Below are 20319 nucleotides of genomic sequence, written 5' to 3'. Positions count from 1 at the left end.
TGATAACAAAAGCAAAACAAAAATCATTACCTTAAACAAATCTTGTTTTTCCAACATATCGCTTTTCATATGAATATTATTGTAATTTTTATGCATTTACATACAAAAATCAGCCGTGATAATATGTGTTTGTGTGGTATATTTGACTAATACACCGTTCAGGCACGACCGTGTAAAGCGCGGCTAAGTTTGAAAACAAAACAGCAGATCAGGTTGGTGTAATAATTTTGCTGATAAAAAAGTAAAGTTGACTTATTAAGAAACGACTAACAATAATCGTGTTGTTAGTATAAAGTAATATTGCATCGTTGTTGAGCCTCGTCGATGTAAATTTAGCGAACAGAAATCAAATAATGATCTAGAGCTAGCTTAGCTTCTGAATGCTAACATGCTAAAAACAGTCCATGTAGTCTCTTAATCACAATTAAACACATTGAAGGAAATAAAACGTCTTGTAGCTTAAATTACCCTACCTATTAACTACCCTACTATTAACTATTAACTAACTATTAACTACTTAAATTACCCTACTCGTACCTGTCCCTTGGTGTTAGAAATAAGATCTCTTCTCAGTCACTATTTTCCTGAGATGGTTAATGTTTAATTAATCCACTGTAGAAAGTTCCAGAAATCCATTCAGTTCTACAATGCAGCTTGGCTGAGATACAACAGTCACTCAACTCATCTAACAGCTGTTCCTGTATGAAAGCTTTATTTGTGTGTCTTTCTTTTTTATTTTCCTTGCAGGAAATTGTAATTAGACCGAAGAAGGATGTCACAGAACGATGCATTGCATTATTCTGACCTGGAGAACACAGGGGAGGCTCTTATCGAGCTCATTGAGAGCAGTAAAGCTGAAGACGACCTAAGAGCAGCACGGAAGAAACAACAGGCACTTTTTGACCACCATATAGAGGCTAAGAAAACAGTCACTGAGCTCTTAAACAGTAAGTGATTATCAGGTAAACCGTTCCACCTACATGTATCTGGTTGTGGTTACGCTAATCATGAAGCTGTAAAAATTTAAGTTCTGATTTTATGATGTATTACCCAGTGATTTAACCTTGTGTATATCTAGCTTACGTTGGGCTTCTCTTTTCTGCTCAAAACACAAAGGCATGGAAAATAGGTTAAGTTGAATATGAATCGCTGCCTGTCTCCTCGCTCTGCATACACAGGCTTGGTTCACTCTGAAGAGGTTGTTGGACAGAAGCTTTTGGATCTGGAGGTTCAGAAGAGCCAGATGATGCGGGAGCTGGAGAAAGTGGAGCAGGAGGTTCAGAAGAGCCTGGCCAAGAGCCACACTATGGACTCCGAGATACAGTATCCTTCAAATACATGGGCTTTTTGCATAGACCATATACACAAAGTATACAAAGTATACTGTGATGCAATTTGTGATTTTTACAAGGGAACAAAGAGCAATGCAGACTAGTAAGAATCTACATTTCATCTATAGATAAATATAGTTATCTAGATTTTATCTAGATAGATTTATTCAATCCAGTGGGAAATTCACATTTAGTGTTTCAAGTTAGTGTTTATAACTCTTTTAACATAGATTATAACAGGAAGTAGCTTGCTTTAAGCAGAATAGTATCTAGTATGTAGCTGTAAATGAATACAAAAAATGTCATGCCACTCTCGTAAATGTCAGAAAACTGCTGTGGTATGGAAGATAGACTGGTAGATATTATTTTCTTGTAACATTGTTTTTTTTCTCCTTATATACAACTTGATGGAGTTTCGTTGCCTATGCATTTTTGTTTTGTTTCTTTGACTTTGTATCAGATTCCTGCAGAGAGAGCTCGAGAGACTCAAAGACAGTGAGAAGGAAATTCATGCTCTGCAGCAAGAAGTAGATGAAGACACAACTGAAGTAATTCCCTCAGCTATGTAAGTAAACTCAACCTCCCACCAACTAACACACAGATATCTGAAGTTTTACACGGCACAGAATTGAGCTGTATGTTGAATCTTTTTTAAAGAAAAAAAAAAAATTATTTTTAAATTAAATATTTTATGACCAGTTAGTTAGGGTAGTTAATAACTTAAAAAAAAAACAATTGATAAAAAGGAACAGCATTTAACAGTGAATTTGTTGGACTTTGTAGTATTGAAAATGCACAAGTTGTTTTCAACTTTCATACGTTCTGCTACATCAACCCATTGCTATGCTCTTTCCACTGATTTCCTGTTGCTGCCCACATCAAACGTAAAAGATGCCCCTCTCTGTACTGGCATCTAACTTCCCCTAGATATCTGAACAGCTGAATTACTGGCAGTCTTCACACAACAGAGTCGTTAATGTGGAACTTTATTTATTGGGGGAAATCATGTGTCAGAGTTATTTCAGATAACTAAATAATATTTCAGTAATAGTACCCTTAGTCCCTGACCTAGTGAACCAGTATCAGGACATGATACTGATACTTTATTGATAGAGATTTTACAGCACTTGGATAAAACCACTCTCTGGATAAGAGTGTCTGCCAAATGCCATAACTACAAGTGTATTAAAGGTGCCAATGTAAATGCTGCTATATTACGGCCAGTGTAAATGCACTTTAGTTACACTAACCAAGTAATTACTAACTGCTTATGTGTTACAGATATTTAGCACAGCTCTACTGTAAGGTTTCCAGAATTAAATTGGAGCTGGGTGCAGAACCTCACATATTACGTGGAGGTAAGTACCTCAGTTCACATTGTGCTGTTTCATTTTCCGTCAGGATTACTCTGAATACTAGTATAGTACAAATAATCCTATATAAAGTATTTTTACCTGTATGGTGGTTAGAAGAAGCCTTTTTTTTCTCGACACATATGCACGTATCATCACACGGAAATTTGTTTCTTCACAAACTCCAGCTTGTTAGGAAGTGGTGGTCATAGTGCAGGGTCATCCCTGATACAGTACCTATGGAGCCTATGTTCAGGAGCCTAACAGTGGCAGATTGGCAGTGTTTGGGCTCGAACCCCTGATCTTCATATAGAGATCTATTTACTCAATATAACATAAGCAACAGTTAAAACTCTGGATTACTAATAAGAAGATAATCAAATTCAAATTATTGTAGTGAATATTTTCAGACATTATTGCATTGAGTCGATGGCTGTGATGGTGAGTTTAGCCCTTGTAGAAGAGGCTCTGTAGTGTGTGAGTAGTCTGTCTCCTATCATGTAAATCATTCTTGTAAGGATAAGGTTAGCATTTGTTTTCTCTGAAGTTATAAACTGCCTTTTTTGAGTACTTTTATTTTAAAATTCACACACACACACACACACACACCCACACACACACACACACACACACACACACACACACACACACACATATATATACTGAAAAAGAGGTGGGATGTGGCATCAGATACCAGAATGCATAATTGCTTCCCAAACTCTCTTAAAAATGGACTAACTTTGATTTACTTAATTATTGCATTTATTTTAAAATAAATGTAATTTATTTTAGGCAGTAAATTCTTCATGGGAAAATGTTATGCATTGTTAATGATCTTAGCTCAGTTTGGCTTATACTACATAAATGCTTGCAGCTGTAACAGTAATCATTTCTTAAGTATTATTTTGGTGAATTGGCTGTGAGTTGAGAAAATACATTTTTATGATTAAACACTTGCTATATCAGCTGCAATTACTCCATCTGATTCTTAACATTGCTATATTAGCTGTTTTCATTCACAACTCATTCACAAGAGGGTGCTGTGGACGAGGAAGAGCTCAAGTTAAACTGCAACAGCAGAAGTAAATATTCCTTTAACGTCAGTTCCTCTAAGTCAGTCGAAATGTATCATATCTGATATATCTGCATCATAACATGACAGTAATGTATTTTTTACACAAGCTCTGTGGAATCTAGCATCTGATTGGTTAGAAGGTGATTTGGGGACTTTTTACTTTCTCAGTAACAAGACAAGCTGTATGTTTTTCTGTCTGATTAACTTCAAAAGTGCAGAAGGGCAGCCTGGTGATATATTATGTATGTATACATATGTATAATACATATGTATAATATGTATAATATTATACTTATACATTATATTACACTTAAAATGTGTTTAAAAATAAGAATCTTCCACTTTCACTTTGTTCTGCTATTAGAAAATAATCATCTTCAGGATAGTGACAGTAACTCTACTTTGCATCTGATCACATTACACCAGCCTGTCATTATTTTCTAATAAAAGCACATCCTGACGTGTTCTGTTACTTGCTTATAATAATAATTGAAATAATGTTGCATTTATTTTTTCCCCAGTTCATTATGGTCAAGATCTGGCAACTCCTATTAACATAGACACATCAAGCTGCTCCCCCTGTCAGGTCACTGATGAGCTGTGGAGCCTCATAAGCACAGACTGGTAGAATTCTGTTGGCGTCATGTTGGGGTTCATCTTAATCTTTCCTTATCTTTTTTTTTTGTATCTTTTTATGTCTGTATATTTTTATTAATAAATATTTCTTACAGAATGAACAGAAATCTAGTGTACTACATGCTTACTAAGGATGTATATCTCTTTTATACGTTTTATAAGGTTATCTACCACCTTCACTGTGTGCATTTTGGAGAAATAAATCTCTCCGACACGATCACGTTCTATTTTCCATGTATTTTACACCATTTTAAAATACAATTATATTTTATTTATTTATTAGTTTGTTTTGACAGCATAACTCACTCCAGTGCATCATTTTGTTTATTCTTTTAGAATTTTTGCAGTCTATTAAAGTAAAATATTTTAACTAAGAAAGCAGTAAAACAAAAGGGTATGATGTGTCATAATTGTAATGTTTAACACCCACGAGACAAGTTAGATCCTGTTCTTTTACCAGCCTTATTTTTTCCTTATAACCACAGCTTGTGTTAATATATGATATGATCTTATCAGTTACAGATGCAGTGCTGAGATTTTAAGCTTGAACAATAACAGTTTGTCAGCTTTAAATCTTCATCCAGCAGCAGCCATGTGATCAGATAGTAAACACTGAAAGGGAAGGGGAATTGACTATATATACAGTAAATAAATAGCTCAAAATGTACTTCATGTTGTATCAGTGTACCTGACTAACATATAAAGCTTACGACAAGGTGACATTGTGAATATATTGAGCAGATGCCAATTAGAATAGTTTGCCCAAAAAGAAAAAATACAGAAGAAGTGTAAGGATGAACATGTATATGATTTGATTAACACAAACTAAATGATGTTTTTTTCTCAGTGGTTCCTTTTTTGACATCCTGTAATATGATCTTGTCGTGTTACATTGAAGGAGTGTAAAGTAACAGAATATTTGCTCGGCTTCACCTGACACAAGTCTATTTAACACTCAGATTAATAACCAGTTGGGGAGAAGTTCATTGTGATTCTGGTTTCTTCCTGTACATCCCATTAGTGGAATTTTCTCAGTGGTGCAGATTTTAAACTTGAAACAATTGTTCACTAATTTTATTCCGTTAAATATGTTTCACTTTTCTTCAGTAAATCGGTTACTAGGTAAATATAGTTACTGTTTTTAATTATGTGAAAGTCTATCGTAGCAATTTTCTCATGGCTATCATTTTTATTGCGTGACACTTTCATGTTTGTTCGTCGCTTATTAAATGAGTCAGGGCGGCGATGCGTAGTTTCTGGTGAGGTGGGTGACTGAGTGTTGAACACTTCAGGCACATTCTACCCTGGCACGAGCTGTAACCTTATTTTGAAACTTCCTGCCAAGGCAGTGGCAGAGTTGGCACATGCCTTGTGTTGAGGTTAGACCACATCGACACTAGTGCAAGCTTAGTGACATTATGACTCAATGGCAAAATCATGTTTGTCACAATAAATAAGCTCAATTATATTTCACATAAAGACAAATTAGTGATTTTTAAAAAAAAAAAAATTAATAATAAAACGGTGATCTGAAATCCATTCATAATATATTTATTAATACACCTTTTACAGTTAAAATTTTATTACTACTAATAACAGTTTATTAATGTATTTCATTTTAACATGGTGCCAAAAGTTTTATTTAAGAAATATTAAAGGCAAATTTCTGATATTTTTTTCAATAATAACACTGACTAAAGGCCAGTCAAAAGAGCAACAGGATCATAAATAAGTATCATGCAATGTGCTACACTGTTATCATCTCATTTTTGCTGTCACAAGACCCCCTGGTTTTCTGTAAGTTTGTGACCAAGAAATGCAAAAAAGCCTCAAGCCTCACCATGTTCCTGTAAGTCTATAGATCACATGATACAGTTTAACAGCTGGTTTGCCGTCAGAGGTATCGGGTCAGTGCAGCAAACACTATGTAGCTTGCAAGTGAATTCTATACCGCTTTTACCATAGGTGGAAAAAGATTTAAAATAAAGGCTGTTTATTATCTCTTTATTATAAAGGTACATATATACATTTGAGAATCATAATTTAGCAGAAATTCAAAGCATAAAAAATTATCAAATACTACCTTTTATTCAAATGATATAAATATATTTTATACACATATGCATATAAGGCTACAGTAACACTGAACTAATCATGTTCTAATCAGCTACAAAACATGGTGTCATCCTATACAGGTTTTTTTTCTTCTTCTGCATCTGCTTCAAAATTGTGTAAGGTCTGGAGTAAATCCAAATTTATATAGGATTGAACACATGTTCTGGGAATTAATGCAAGTATCAAGTACTCCCATAACTGAAGGGATATGAGCTACAAGCAGACCTTCCGTCTGACTTGCTTTCTGTCCATGCAGCTATTAAAGATTAATTCTGTGTGTCTCATGTGAACACTGCATGGTTTAGAAAACCAGACACACAGACAAATCTTGCATAATATTATAGACACTGGCAGACAACGTAAAATCCAAGCTATTGTAATATCAACTACCATGTAATACTTGCATTTTATTTGTTCTTAAGTGCATGTTGCTTCACATCATATTGGATGTGAATAGAATACATTGTTTTTATCCCTTTATTTCTTCAAGTCCTCAATTTCAACTTGATAATCTCACAGTAAATTAGTAAACAAAAAATGGTGTCTAATGCTTTCCTTGATTTAAAAAAATCAGTTCTGAAACTCTCTTAGGTACACCTTTACAAACTGGCTCATCCTCTCGAGATATCCTTCATTAGACCAGTCCACAGTAAACCTCAGCCTTGACTTATTGTCCCATAGCTACACTCTTTGATATTTTGGGAAAAATAGCTTTGATAGTAGATGGTGTAATATTCCCTGTGGAGACTGTTGTCTCCAGGCCCTCCAACCTGTGTGATGTCATCTCATTTTTACTTGTACTGCACTCCAGAAACGTTATTCCAAACTTTCTCACCTGTCCATCTTTTGTAATCAAGCAGTAGCTGCAGAGCAATCTCAGTATAGCCTTACGCATGTCCTTACTGGTTAAGGTGTAGATAATAGGATTAAGTAATGAGTTAATCATAGCAAGTCCCAGGAAATACTCTGCCTTTAACAATACAGGGCAGCTTTTTGCTGGACAAAAAAAATCCAGCAAAAGAAGAAAAAAGAGTGGAAGCCAGCAGGCGATAAAAACACCCAACACTATTGTGACTGTCTTCAAAAGAGCCATGTATTTCTGGGACTTCTTTGCAAAACCTTTACGCTGTGGAGCACCAGTCAGCCGCTGTGTGTTGGACTTTACAACACGGAAGATGCGGATGTAGAGGACCACAATAGCCAGTAATACAACAGAGAAGACTGTAATAGAGAAGAGAATGAAGCTCTTGGAATAAAGGGGCAAGACAGTAGAGCACTGCTCCAATGTACCCATGCAGTTCCAGCCCATAATGGGTAGCAGACCCATAAATATCGAGAGCACCCAACTTATGCCAATCAAAGCAAACATACGCCCACGCTTGGCTCCCTGGTATGGCTTCATCCGTGCCATAGTAACATGCCGTTCAATAGCAATGGCCAGGAGGCTAATAATGGAAGCAGTTAATGTGATGAAAACACCGCCTTCTCTGATGAACCACTGGACAGGTGTCATTGTGAGAGTGTTGGCCCCTGATGTTATGATATTCACCATGTAGGTAAATCCTGCCAACAAGTCTGAGAAAGTCAGGTTGCCCAGAAGGTAGTACATGGGCAGGTGGAATTTTTTATTCTTCCAAATAGCTATAAGAACCACGGCATTCTCCAGCACAATTAGCAGACAGATAATAAGGAATACAATATCTACAGCTTTCATGCCTTTCATGGACCTGTTCTCAGTCAGCTTTCCTGTGTAGTTGTAGTGGTCATTGATGACCGCATTGCTTTGGTAATCCTTGAACATTCTGCTCAGGTATGTTGCCGGGGGGTCGTCGTGATCACAGTTGGAGCTGCAGGAACAAAAGCAACATGCGATGCGTCCGTTGTCTTGTCATAAATTTGTCCTTTTGGAGTTCATGATTCCACCATGAAAAATGAAAACAAATCCAAAAGTGTTGAAGTTCAGTCAGATCTGAGCTGGAAGCACAAGTTAATTCTCTTGCTTACAGTCAATTTTGCCAGGAATCCATATGTCCAGGTGGCTCTTTTTTGAAAGCACCTAAAGGATCACAAATCAGAGAGTTTTTAAATAACAGATAATACATTAATATTGTATTAATAAATATATAATACTATAAGAACTTAATAGAAAAAAATTAATATAGCATTTTATTATTTAGGTTCTTTTACGTTCTTTTGGTATAATAACAAAACAGAAAGGAAGAGGGAACAAAAAACATCACTTTTTCAACAAAACACTTGATTATAGTGAATTATGGAAGAGAGAACTGGGTCAACATTTCTCACATTAATAAAGGATTGTAAGTTGAGACAAAAAATAAAGAGAGCAAAGGTAAAGCTGTTGGACAGGCAGCGAAGACAAACCAGAAATTCAGTTTGATTAGGTGGAGGGTGTTTTCAGCTTAACGCTTTGAAAGCCTTCAGGCAAAACAATAAAAACGTTTACAAATCCGTTCTCATGGTTGAAACAAGTGGTTGGGGCAGTATGGTGACTTCATCAGAAGTCTTTATGAGAAGTGTGGAGATGGAAATATGAAGCACTGACTGTATGTTTGATTTCCAGCACGACTATATATAGTCTTTAACTAACTGTAACACCTCTCTCTCTCTCTCTCTCTCACTCTCTCTCTCTCACACACACACACACACACACACACACACACTGTACAAGGGCACAAAAATATTATAGCAAAAAATAAAGTAAAAGTAAAATGAGCGAAAGTTGAATATTCTGTTTTACACAAAACACTATATAGACACTAGAAACAGTACATGGAGTTTTTATTAAGTACAAATTTAAAATAAAGAGATTCTGCAGAGTTGCATAAATAAAACAAGATTCTGCTTTGCTCGTATTTCCTAAAGCATGTTTTTTTTTCGCACTAAAACGCTAAATTGTCTAAAAGAACAAGTAAATAAAAGTATAAAGCATATTAAATATACGCACCACAATAGTTTTCAGTAGTCAGATGTGAGCCTTTGTGATCACAGTCAACTGAGAAGCCTGAAGTGAAGTGAAAGGAGCAGCGAATAAGACAGGATTAGACTTGCGATCAAACTGCTCCTCCTTTCTCTCTCTCTCTCTCTCTCTCTCTCTCTCTCTACCCCGCTCCCCACTCTCTCTCTCTCTCTCTCTCTCTCTCTCTCTTTCTCTCTCCTTAACGGGGTGAAAATGGAAAACCGCCCCTCTGGGTAAGACAAAGCAAAGGTCTCGTTTGTGTGGAAATGAGTTCACAACAAGGCTAATGTTTGATCAAAATGACACACAGAGCCTTCTGTTTAAATCTGTTGATGAAAGTGTTTTGTAATGTAAAAATGCTTCTGCAGACAGTGAACAAGAAAACTACTCATGTAAGTTCTGCTTCGAATATTTTCACACATTCTTCATGGCTGTCAAGTATCACGCAGTGAGTGACAGTCACGCATTTTGTTTTTTCCCCACGTTCTCCCGCCACACATTGTATTTCTCACGCAGAAAAGCTTTTTTGACCATTTATCATATATTTAATATGCCGCAGCGCCCAAAATGTATAAATGTCACTCTTGTCTGTCTTCAAAACAAGAGAGTCCTGCATTCTTTCATCCTGAATCTGATTGAAAGATCAAATTTACAGCTAAGTATAACTATTTGTAATTCAGACCAGAATCATGGAACTGCATTTATTTTTCACTCTGTCTTTCTGATTGGATTCTAGCTGGACTACAGACTTTGTCCTGCTTTAAATCTACACCAACTCCATGAGCCATTTACCTGGTTATTACCTGAATCAGTAATTAAGAGAGAAAAACAAAATTAAACACTGCTTTTTTATGTGTTTCTGTAGCCCTTATTTTGATGCCAGTTTATGGTTTGCAGACAGAAAGTGCCACAGAAAGAAAACAATTAATTGATTGTAGTGTAGTTATATGTGTAATGCAGGTTCTTCATTTTATTTATTTTTTTTAGGAAAAAATATTTGAATGTTTATCACGAGTAATGGCAAATATAGGAATTATGTAAGGCTATGGTGTTTACTAAGTGGATGCTCTTTTAAACAGGAATCTTTGTCGTTGTAGCTGGAAGGACAGGGATTTCCTTAAGAAATACCTATGAGGTCATTCTGGGCCACACCGGTCAGTGTGCTCGCTCCATGGGGAACACACTGTCCTCTCAGTCAGACTGGCCACCACCCTTCATTTCCAGAGCCACAGAACAATAGAAATACACGTCAGCTTTTTTTAAATGTCAAAGCAGAACATGGAAGCTGCATTCCAGACATTTGCATACCTTTTAGAAATAGTTTGTTTATTTATTTATTTATTTATTTATTTATTTATTTATTTATTTTGACTTAAAATGCTTCTGCTAAAATTGCATTTTGTTACTCTCCCATGACTTATGCATCCTGCTCACCTGTCAGAGGGTAGCACTTTTTAACACTCTGCACATTCTCATGATTTTCAGTTGGTGGTCAAACTGACACTGAAGTAAACTGAGATCTGTCCTTTCGTCCTGTCAGTCCTCCCCCCTTCCTGGCCCACCCACTGACTCACAGTCTACAGACATTCCCCCCCCTCCTTGTGGGAGTGCAGTCACAGCATGTTACCTGAATTAACAAACAAAATCTCTTGACATTGCTTTCTCAACCTTCGTTCTACAGAAAAAACCCTTCTGTTTCATTATTAAAGCTTCATATCTTGTGCTTTAATCATTATGCGTATATATAGTGTGTGTCACCTCGAGACCTGAACTGTGTGTCTGCTGTGACGTGAAAGCTCTTGAAATTGGGAAGTTGGTAAATGCTCCTATTAAAGATGGCCATTCTAAGTGTTTTTTTCTGTTTATAATAATACATCTGGCAGACTCTTTTTGATGTAGGCCTATACCCAAATAAAAAAGCAGACTCTGGAAATAATTTTCTCTTAAAAAATTATACTATAAGAGTTTTTTTCTAAACATTTCTAGTGTGCATTAGATACTTAGTATGCAGACACATTGTCACCATTAGGCTGGTGTTGTTAAGGGTTTGTATGTCTAGTCACACTGATTAAGCAGATGTTTCTTTTGTTTTTATTGATCACCTATTCATTTCATGCACGATGGTAGACCACCCTTTAATGCAAAGACTAAACGACTCACCACTTCTGTGTTGAGTTAATTATACTTGACTCAAAGACACAGCATGTGATTAAAAGCTGTAACATTATTAACCCAAACAACCATTAATTTGCTTTGCATAGAATGCTGAAGGTAGGTCTTCATAATGTTAATCCATTTTATTACCTTGCCATGATAATGTAGAGCACAGCTTTTACATAATCCTGGACTAAAATCCAAATTTTAAATATCACTTATTTACTATGACTTATTGTTTAATTTAGGACGGAAACAAAGACCTTTAATTAAGCTCTTGTTACTGGATGTATAGAAATACAATTAAAATATCTAAAGTTAACATTTATACAGAGAAAGTTACTACTGGAATTATAGAAATCTATCTATCTATCTATCTATCTATCTATCTATCTATCTATCTATCTATCTATCTATCTATCTATCTATCTATCTATCTATCTATCTATCTATCTATCTATCTATCTATCTATCTATCTATCTATCTATCAAGATTCTCCTAAAAAAACAACAACATAGTAACCTTGCAATGATTACAGGAAAATATCCCTCTAGCCTTCTATAAAACCACCTGTTTTACTTTGTGGGAAAATCAATTACGATCTATATTTCATCATTATTTCCCACCACTTGTTTATGCACAATCATGATGCAGATTTTTCCAGAAACTGTTGGTGTGTTATTTTAGGTGTCCAGCCTGAAATTCATGTGCCCATGGATTAAAAAAGAGTCATTACCCTCATATTCCTGGCTGTTGTTCCCCAGCTGTGTGGAAAGCCTAGACCCTGAGGTCATGAGATTTCCTCCCTCATGTGAGGTGGCTGGCCATGACCCTGGCTGTCTGTCACAAGCCCTCAGCTACCTAAATCTATCGAGAGCATTCGCACGTTGACTTGACTCACAGGTGATATTTTCACTTATTCCTGTAAGTCATCATACACACAGTGTGTCCTTACATATGAATAGAGGCTGTGAAAGGAAACTGACTAGGTAGAGATCAGATGTGACAATGTTGAAGCATTGTGTGTAAATATGTCGGGCAGTATAAGTAGTGGTTTACGGCTTTATGACAGTGTATGTTAAAAGCCTTGAATGTATTTTTTCTCATTTATAATTGACATCTGGAAATGATTTTTAGTACATATATTTGTGAAAGGAACTTATGAAATAACTCTTGCTTGACTCCTATTCATTTATGCTTTGTCAATTGTCTGTCTTCGGGCCCAACCAGTATCTTAGCACTTGTCAACACCCATTGAGCAGAATGCCATGTAAAAATACACCTATAATCATCACGACAAAGCTTTTATTTGATTGATGAATCCACTGTTATCCTGAGAAGCGGTCACTCTTTCACACTCGAATACACTTTTCAGTGGTTAATGCTATTAAATCTGTAATTACATTAAACTGAGCAAGTCTTTTGTTTATGGAAACGCTTTCATTTATTTCTCATTACTTTTCCCCCTTTAATTCATCCAGAATCACAGCCCTGTGTTGCTCAGTTAAAGACTGATTTGTTTAATAAGGAAACTTTCTCTTGAAGTTTGTCTTTTGTGTAAAGCCTAACAGCATTTTTGGAAAAAAGGCAAGCTATAAAATGCAGATTATAATGGAATGTGCCCATGTACTGGATAAAACATTGTTTTTGTGTTTAATCTCCCTCCAAATCAGAATTTCCTTTATTTTATTTTATTTTTTTTTGCTCGAGAGAGAGCGAGAGGGAGGGGCAGTGAGGAGAGGCAGTGCTTTGTCTATTTGTTGTAGTCAGTGGGGATTTCTGGAAAAAATAAACACAGGAAGAGACTGCGTAAGAGACTTTCGGGGCGACTTGATTGTAAGTGAAACTCACCATACAGTATATATGACGGAATACTTATATAGTATTGCAAACATCCTTGCATAAAGTTCTTAACTAGCTGTCCACCTGATTACAATCTGGATTTCCTTGAAATGTCTCAGTATATTATGTTGAAATAATTTGATATAATTGATCAGGCCTCTGTTCATTTATACAAAAAAGAATTGATGGGTTCTTTTTTGTGCGTCACTTTCTCAGTAGTTCTTGCTGCCCAGTCCTTGCTAACATCTAAGGCCTCTCAATCATTTTGTAAACTTTTTTCCCCCACTAACTTGAAATCTCACGCCCCAACAGTTAACCCCTTCCCCTTGACTTACTTATGCTTTCCCGCTCCCGCAGTCCCCTCACTTATCTCTCCACCCACATGCTCTCAGATAAGCCCTCAGGCTTGTCGAGATTGGTCTTTGCTAAAAGACATTCCTTTCCATAGTGTTAGTGATACTGACGTACTGCCTTCCGGGTCTCATTTAGTGTTCTCCACATCAATTACCCTCACTCACTTTACTCACTCAGTTTTACTCACTCCCATGGTGGCATAGTAAATGACGTCAACTGCTCATGTGGTATGGTTTGGTGTGGTTTGGTGTGGTGTGGTGTGGTCTGGTCTGGTGAGAGCCATGGATTTATCCCACCTTTCCCTAATTAATGACAGATGATGACTTCCAGATACATCAGGCCGCTTTACTATTAGGCTTCGAAATGATTCTGGTTCAGGATAAATATCTTTTTATAAATATTGGATGACGGGAAACTTTGCTTTCCCACATTAAAGCAGAAGGAGTTGTAGAAAAAGAGCAAACTGGCTATGAGTCATGAGATGAAATAGTTTCAGCCCATCTGAATAAGCATGCTGAAAAAGTCCCTCATGTGGCTGTGCTCTGTCGCACACTCCATCCTCTTATATGGGGGAGGGGGAGAGGAGGGAAGTGATGTGTGCAAGCATTCTGAATGATAAACCGCATGTAGTACATGTACAGCTGTGTGGGAAAATTCTTTCTCTGAGATGTTTTTTGAAGTGTTTTTTGAAATGTTTGCTAGTCATACATCTGTTTTTTACCCCCTACATCCGAAGAATCTAACATTCATAACTAGATTCAGCTGGTGATTTGGATAGGTTTTCTAAGATATAGTAGCTCTGCTTTTAAGGTGTTAGAGTTTTATTTATTAAAGTACAAAATTGCCTGGCTTATTTTAAAAATTGTGTAACTAAGAAAGACTTCTAAGAGAATACCATCTAAGACCTATGGACACCCATATAAATGCTGGCTTGTCACATTTCTATGAGCTGATCACTGGATAGAGAGGGATGGTTTGTTACAATTCATCCACATGCTTAATACTGTTTAGAACCCCGTTGTGCAGCCTAAACAGCTCCACTCGCCCTTTGAGGGTGTGCTGTGGTACAGTATCTGGCATAAATATGTACGCAGCAGATCCTTTAAGTCCTGTAAATCCATGGGGCCTCCATGGATGAGACATTTTTGTCCAAGACATCCAAACAGATACTGAATCACATGACCTTTTTATTGCATTAACTTTTTCAGAAATTTGTGCTACATTAGCTCTTCTGTGGGATCAGACCCAATGGTCTAGCCTTCATTCCCCATTCTCCTGTCCCTGTTATATTCTTTAATATGATTTTAATTCTGTAATTTAATAATATAATATGATATAATATAATATTTAAAATAAGGATAAGGACAAACAACTGAGAAATTGTATAGTTCGATATAAAACTGTTCAAGTATTCACTCGTCTAAATAATAGAGCTTTATATTTTGTATATTTTCTAACCTGAAACTAGGTCACTATAACCAATATTTGAAATGACACAAAATGTGTTAGGTTTGCCTTTTTAGCATGATAAAACCACTGGTTATACTAGCAAGCTGCTCAGTTGTTGGTGAAGTTAGTTCCAGTTTACAGAGACTAAGATCCAGATTCCATTCAGCATTTTCCCTACTCTAATTAACTAAAAAAATTAGTGGCACTCTACCAGAGAATGGGCAAAAATGTCTGGAACATACATTTTTCTTTTCCACTGAAACTGGAGAACTTACTTATCTTTCTCTATATACTTTGTCCAAAAATGAGTCATTCTCATAAAATAGTTCTGAAGATTGAATAGTTGTGGCTTCACTAAGTACCAGGATATTTCACCCAAATCCCGAAAGTCTCTTGCAAAAAGTTAGAACTGTCAAGAAATTATGAGCATGGATTTTTTTGGATATAGATGGAATATGGATATTCATATTCATACTTAAACCTCAAACATCCATTCATATATTCATGTAACTCATGAAACCTTTTTATCCTAGTCAGGGTTGCAGTTGGTCCAGAGTCTATACCAAGAATAATAGGTTTAATGCAGGAATACACCAAGATACAATGCACCATCCATTACAGTGCACCATGTACACACATTCACACCTCATTGCTTTGTGTAGTTAATCCACCAACTGGAATGTTTTTCTGTAGTATTTTTGAACTGCAAAAACTTGAGGACGCCCACGTGGATGTGGAGTGAAACTCTACGCAGACATTTAAATGATTAACATACATTCAAATCAACACAGAAATAGTTACAGGGCAGAAAGTCAGTGTTTTGCAGTGGCCACCTTAGTCTCCATTTATGAACTTTTACATTTGCGCAGGAAGGTCCAACATCCAGGAACAACTGTCTACAGATTTTTTACACCTTAACGAGAGAGCAGTTATTCTCTCCAATGAAAGGATTCATCATTGCAGGGGTACAAATATATGTATTGAAAAGAAGTTGTTGTTTGAAGATAATATTTATTTATCAAATCATACTGCATTCTCAAATTCTAAGCCAAAAAAAATCAGCATTGCATGTATCTAAAAGTTTTTCAAATTTTCATGATGGGTGCAAATAGTTCTGGAGCTGACTAAATGTTAAACATTTACTCAGGTCAAGAGTCTTGTATACTTAATGTGAATGTTTTGCTTATTATTACTAAAAATGAGACAAAAACAATGATTAAACTGGTCAGTCCAGTGTTCGCTGTCTGTCACGCTATTGTTTTTGGATGTAGTTGTTTCAAACTATCAAGAAGCTTGAAGTCGGCCAGCTGAAGATGATGTCGCACGATAAATGTTAACTTTCCACACAAGGCTATTTCATTATTTTCATATCCACCCAGGGTTCATATACACGTAGAAGAGACTATATTGGTAGATATGGTCATGTAAAATTTTGAAAGATTAATATTCTTGTACAGTTACATTTAGAATTCTAAGGAAACTTTTGAACCTTCTTTATTCATGACCACATGGGGTTTCTGCTGTTTCTCAAACAAGCGTTAGTTATGCATCACAGTTTCAGTGTTACTTTAAACACAGCACATTAGCTCCAAATCAACAAGCACGTTTTAGATACTGTTAGCTATCCAGGAGCTGCTGGCCTTGTTCATTCCTTTCTGGTACCATTGTGGGTTTCTGGCACGTACACACTGCTGTTTATGTAGTTACTCAAAACCTAAAGAATTGTTTTCTTTTCTGCTGCTTTCCTGAAAGCTGTCTCAAATATGAAAGATGAATTTTGGCTCTCCACTCTCAAAATTCTGTAAAGTGGCTTTGTTTGGATTTACAGAGCCAAGATATTTATCCCCATACTTGCATCAGTGTTTTTCTACCATATTTTCTGCACAGGATTGTGATGCTAAGCATCTGCTCTAGTGTTTCATGTGCCTCTATATGTGCATCCTTATCACTAATTCCCTTTAGGAACAAGTTCTTAGAAAAGTTTAGATGTCGTTTCTAGATGCAGATGTAAAGAAGAATGCATATATATATAAATACATATAGAAATATATATAGAAATACATATGGCCCTTTCTTTATAGCACAAAACCAGGCTGTATATGAGAACTGATTGTGGTTACAGCAGACAGCTGGAACAGGAACTGAAATATTTTTGCCTTTTGTGGCTTTGTTGTTGTTGGCCGTCTCATATCCAATCTTTGCGTCTCTGGAACTCATTAAAACCGTTACAGTCTGGAGCTTTAGCATTTAAAAAAACTTTCTCATCCATAGATACAGTGTTTAAACTCAAAATACTATAGTCAGTGTGTTAAGCATAATAAGGTTTGTTCTGATAAGGTCCTGATAAAGCAGTTGTGATGTTAATCTTGGTTACTGATACAATAATAATCTGACAAGAAATAATCTGCCTTGGTGGCATGAACACATCCTTTAGTCCTTGAATTTGCATGCCACATGAAAAAGCACATCACATCCCCAAGTGCAAAGGTAGATACTTTTTACAGGTCCCAAACTGTTTTCTTCCTCTTTTTCTGGCCAAATAAATTTGCTAATTATATAATTTATAAAAATGTATTTATGAATGAAGACGTGGGATGGAAATTTTACGTTTTGTCCATTTATAGTAACAGTTACTCTTTCACTTTCTTTTGACGTAAATGAAACCTTTTTTTTTTTTGCCATTTATCCAAGTGTCATTCATCCTGTTGACTCATGACTGTTATGAGGTTCAAACAGTGGACACTCATTTCATAAAAAAATGTCCACCAATATCAACAGTTTTCTTATTTCAGTTTTCTGAAATGTTTTAATTGCTGTTTTATTAAACAGATCATGTGGAGCTCTCACTATGCAAGAATCTGTGAATTAATACATGAGCACTGTGATTTGCCTTGCAGCTGCCACTACTGTCAGAGATATAAAAAAACACCTTTTGTACCTTCTACCTTGTTGATTGATTTAAAGTGGTATTGGCTCAACTTTGCTGGTTGCTCAGTAATCGAACAGTAATTCAATTCTATTCAGTTCAATTCAATTCATTTGTATTTCACTTTTAACAATTACCATTCTCTCAAAGCAGCTTTACAAAAAAGTATAGAAACAGAATAAAATATAAAAGTTTAAAATTAAGTTACTATATGTCTCTTAAGCCACGTTCACACTGCAAGTCTTAATGCTCAATTCGGATATTTTGCTCAGATCTGATTTTTTTTGTTTGGCTGTTCACATTACCTTTTAAAATGTGGCCTATATCAGATACCAGTGTGACCTGTTGGCGAGGTTATGGAGGAAGTATTGTATCATCTGGTGCAAGCAAACATATCATGTAATGCTATAATGTGATGTATTCAACGCAAGCATTATGAGCTGGTTCACGTAACCACTTTATATAACAATCTTAACACACACGTTACCAGTCACGTTTGTGTCACGTTTTCGCCGGCGCAAAAAAAAAAGGTTTCGCCGGCGCAAAAAAAAAAAAAAAGGTTTTGCCGGCGCATAATTGTGACGAATGTCGATGTAGATTGACGTAAAAGTTGCATCAAATCCATCCTTGGCTGTTGGCTTTCTCACATTGGAAAAGATCAGATTTGGGTCTGATTCAGGACCACATATGGAAGTGGCCCAGATCTGATTTGAAAAAAATCAGATCTGGGCCAGATTTGAGTGTTCACACTACTCCTGAAGAAGTCTGACCTGGTCACTTGACCCCAAAAAAATCGGATTTGGGCCACTTTTACCTGCAGTGTGAACGTGGCCTTAGAGTAAGTAAGTGTACACTCTCAAGTTGGTAATTGTTTTATTTATTTATTATTATTATTTTTATTTTTGCAATCTTTTTCCAATATATTTTTGGTTTCAGGTAGATAAACACAATAATGCATTTTGTCTAGTACAAATCTGGTCTAGGGACCACATAGCATCTGGCCTAAATCCAACATCAACCTAGAACTGTGTCTTCGAGATATCTAGTTTGCATGTTTGATCAAAAATAGCTTTTCCTGTCATGTTTTTCTTATTTTTTATTTTATTTTTTCTATAATTTCACTGATGTTTCTGTTTAAACTTTAAGAGCTAGTTGAGCCAAACCTGGTCTTACATCTGGATGACCATGTCTCCACTGGCAGCAAAAGGTTGTCATCGCTCAATCATATAAGGTGTCATAGCACACAAAACCTCAACACAAGCAAGCTTCAAAGCTGAGAAACAGCTGTGGGGGCTCAGTTTAGCAGCCGGTGAAGGTTTGTCCTGTAAATCTGAACACAGTGATGTTGACAGGCTCTAGCACATGGCCAGTAAGGCACCTCTGCTCCTGTTGTTTTAGCATTTCAGCAGACAAACTATGTAACCCAAAGTTATGTGAAGCATTTTACTATAAAATATACTCAAGAGACAAGTTGTATATTCTTTCCAAACTGTCTGGATTCCTCTTGCACGTTAAAGCATATTCCTTGAAGACAGCCCTATGTCCCTGTGGGACATGTCATATGGTTGAGGCATGTACAGAGACGTTCTCAGATTTCTTAACTTCTGCAGAAAATGTTTTACCGACCTTGTCATGCGATTTGTTTATGCTTTTGAATTCCAGTCTAATTCAAGAGCTCTGTGGTTGTGGCTATAGCAGATATACATCTTACTGAGGGAAGCTGGAATGCTGACACAAATTGTATGTTTTTGTAAAAAAACCTGTTCTGATTTATTTACATTATAGCTTATGACGTGACGACCTGACTTCATGTTTCACGTTACATTAATTTTTTGTGATAGTAAGTATATTTAAAGAGGATTTATATTAAACATATCTGGAAGTACTCAAGTTATTAACATCTTATAATACAGATGTACCCCAGTATGTGTTATCTCTAAAACATATAATTTCCTTTATGAGGAGAAGTTTTTTGTAAAGTTTTGACCTACTGTGTATGTGACTAGAAGTTGTTTGTGACTAATAGTTGTTTGTAGATTCATTCATTCATTCATTCATTCATTCATTCATTCATTCATTTTCTACCGCTTATCCGAACTACCTTGGG

General features: G+C 36.1%; 2 protein-coding genes across 3 annotated transcripts; one reads left to right on the top strand and one right to left on the bottom strand.

Moving 5' to 3' along the window:
• The first annotated feature begins 59 nt into the window (after window positions 1-59).
• Window positions 60-4491, top strand: spc24 (SPC24 component of NDC80 kinetochore complex). 2 transcript variants are annotated; one of them, XM_060893092.1, is made up of 6 exons: window positions 60-212; window positions 748-947; window positions 1179-1323; window positions 1792-1896; window positions 2613-2689; window positions 4280-4491. In XM_060893092.1, exons 2-6 carry the CDS (start codon window positions 773-775, stop codon window positions 4384-4386), a joined length of 609 nt encoding a protein of 202 aa, XP_060749075.1. In that variant the 5' UTR covers window positions 60-212; window positions 748-772; the 3' UTR covers window positions 4387-4491. The 2 variants fall into 2 exon arrangements, with proteins under 2 accessions (XP_060749075.1, XP_060749076.1); XM_060893093.1 differs by lacking the exon at window positions 60-212 and adding an exon at window positions 218-241.
• A 1891-nt stretch (window positions 4492-6382) lies between these two features.
• s1pr5a (sphingosine-1-phosphate receptor 5a) lies at window positions 6383-9610 on the bottom strand. The gene is made up of 2 exons (XM_060892761.1): window positions 9475-9610; window positions 6383-8565 (listed from the first exon to the last, which is right to left on the bottom strand). The coding sequence occupies exon 2, from the start codon at window positions 8308-8310 to the stop codon at window positions 7177-7179; it is 1134 nt and encodes a 377-aa protein (XP_060748744.1). The 5' UTR covers window positions 8311-8565; window positions 9475-9610; the 3' UTR covers window positions 6383-7176.
• Between the last annotated feature and the right edge of the window lie 10709 nt (window positions 9611-20319).

This window comes from Tachysurus vachellii, chromosome 18, assembly GCF_030014155.1.
Source record: "Tachysurus vachellii isolate PV-2020 chromosome 18, HZAU_Pvac_v1, whole genome shotgun sequence".
NCBI lineage: Eukaryota > Metazoa > Chordata > Actinopteri > Siluriformes > Bagridae > Tachysurus > Tachysurus vachellii.
Note: the sequence above shows the minus strand (reverse complement) of the source record. Positions and strands in the feature narration are given on the sequence as shown.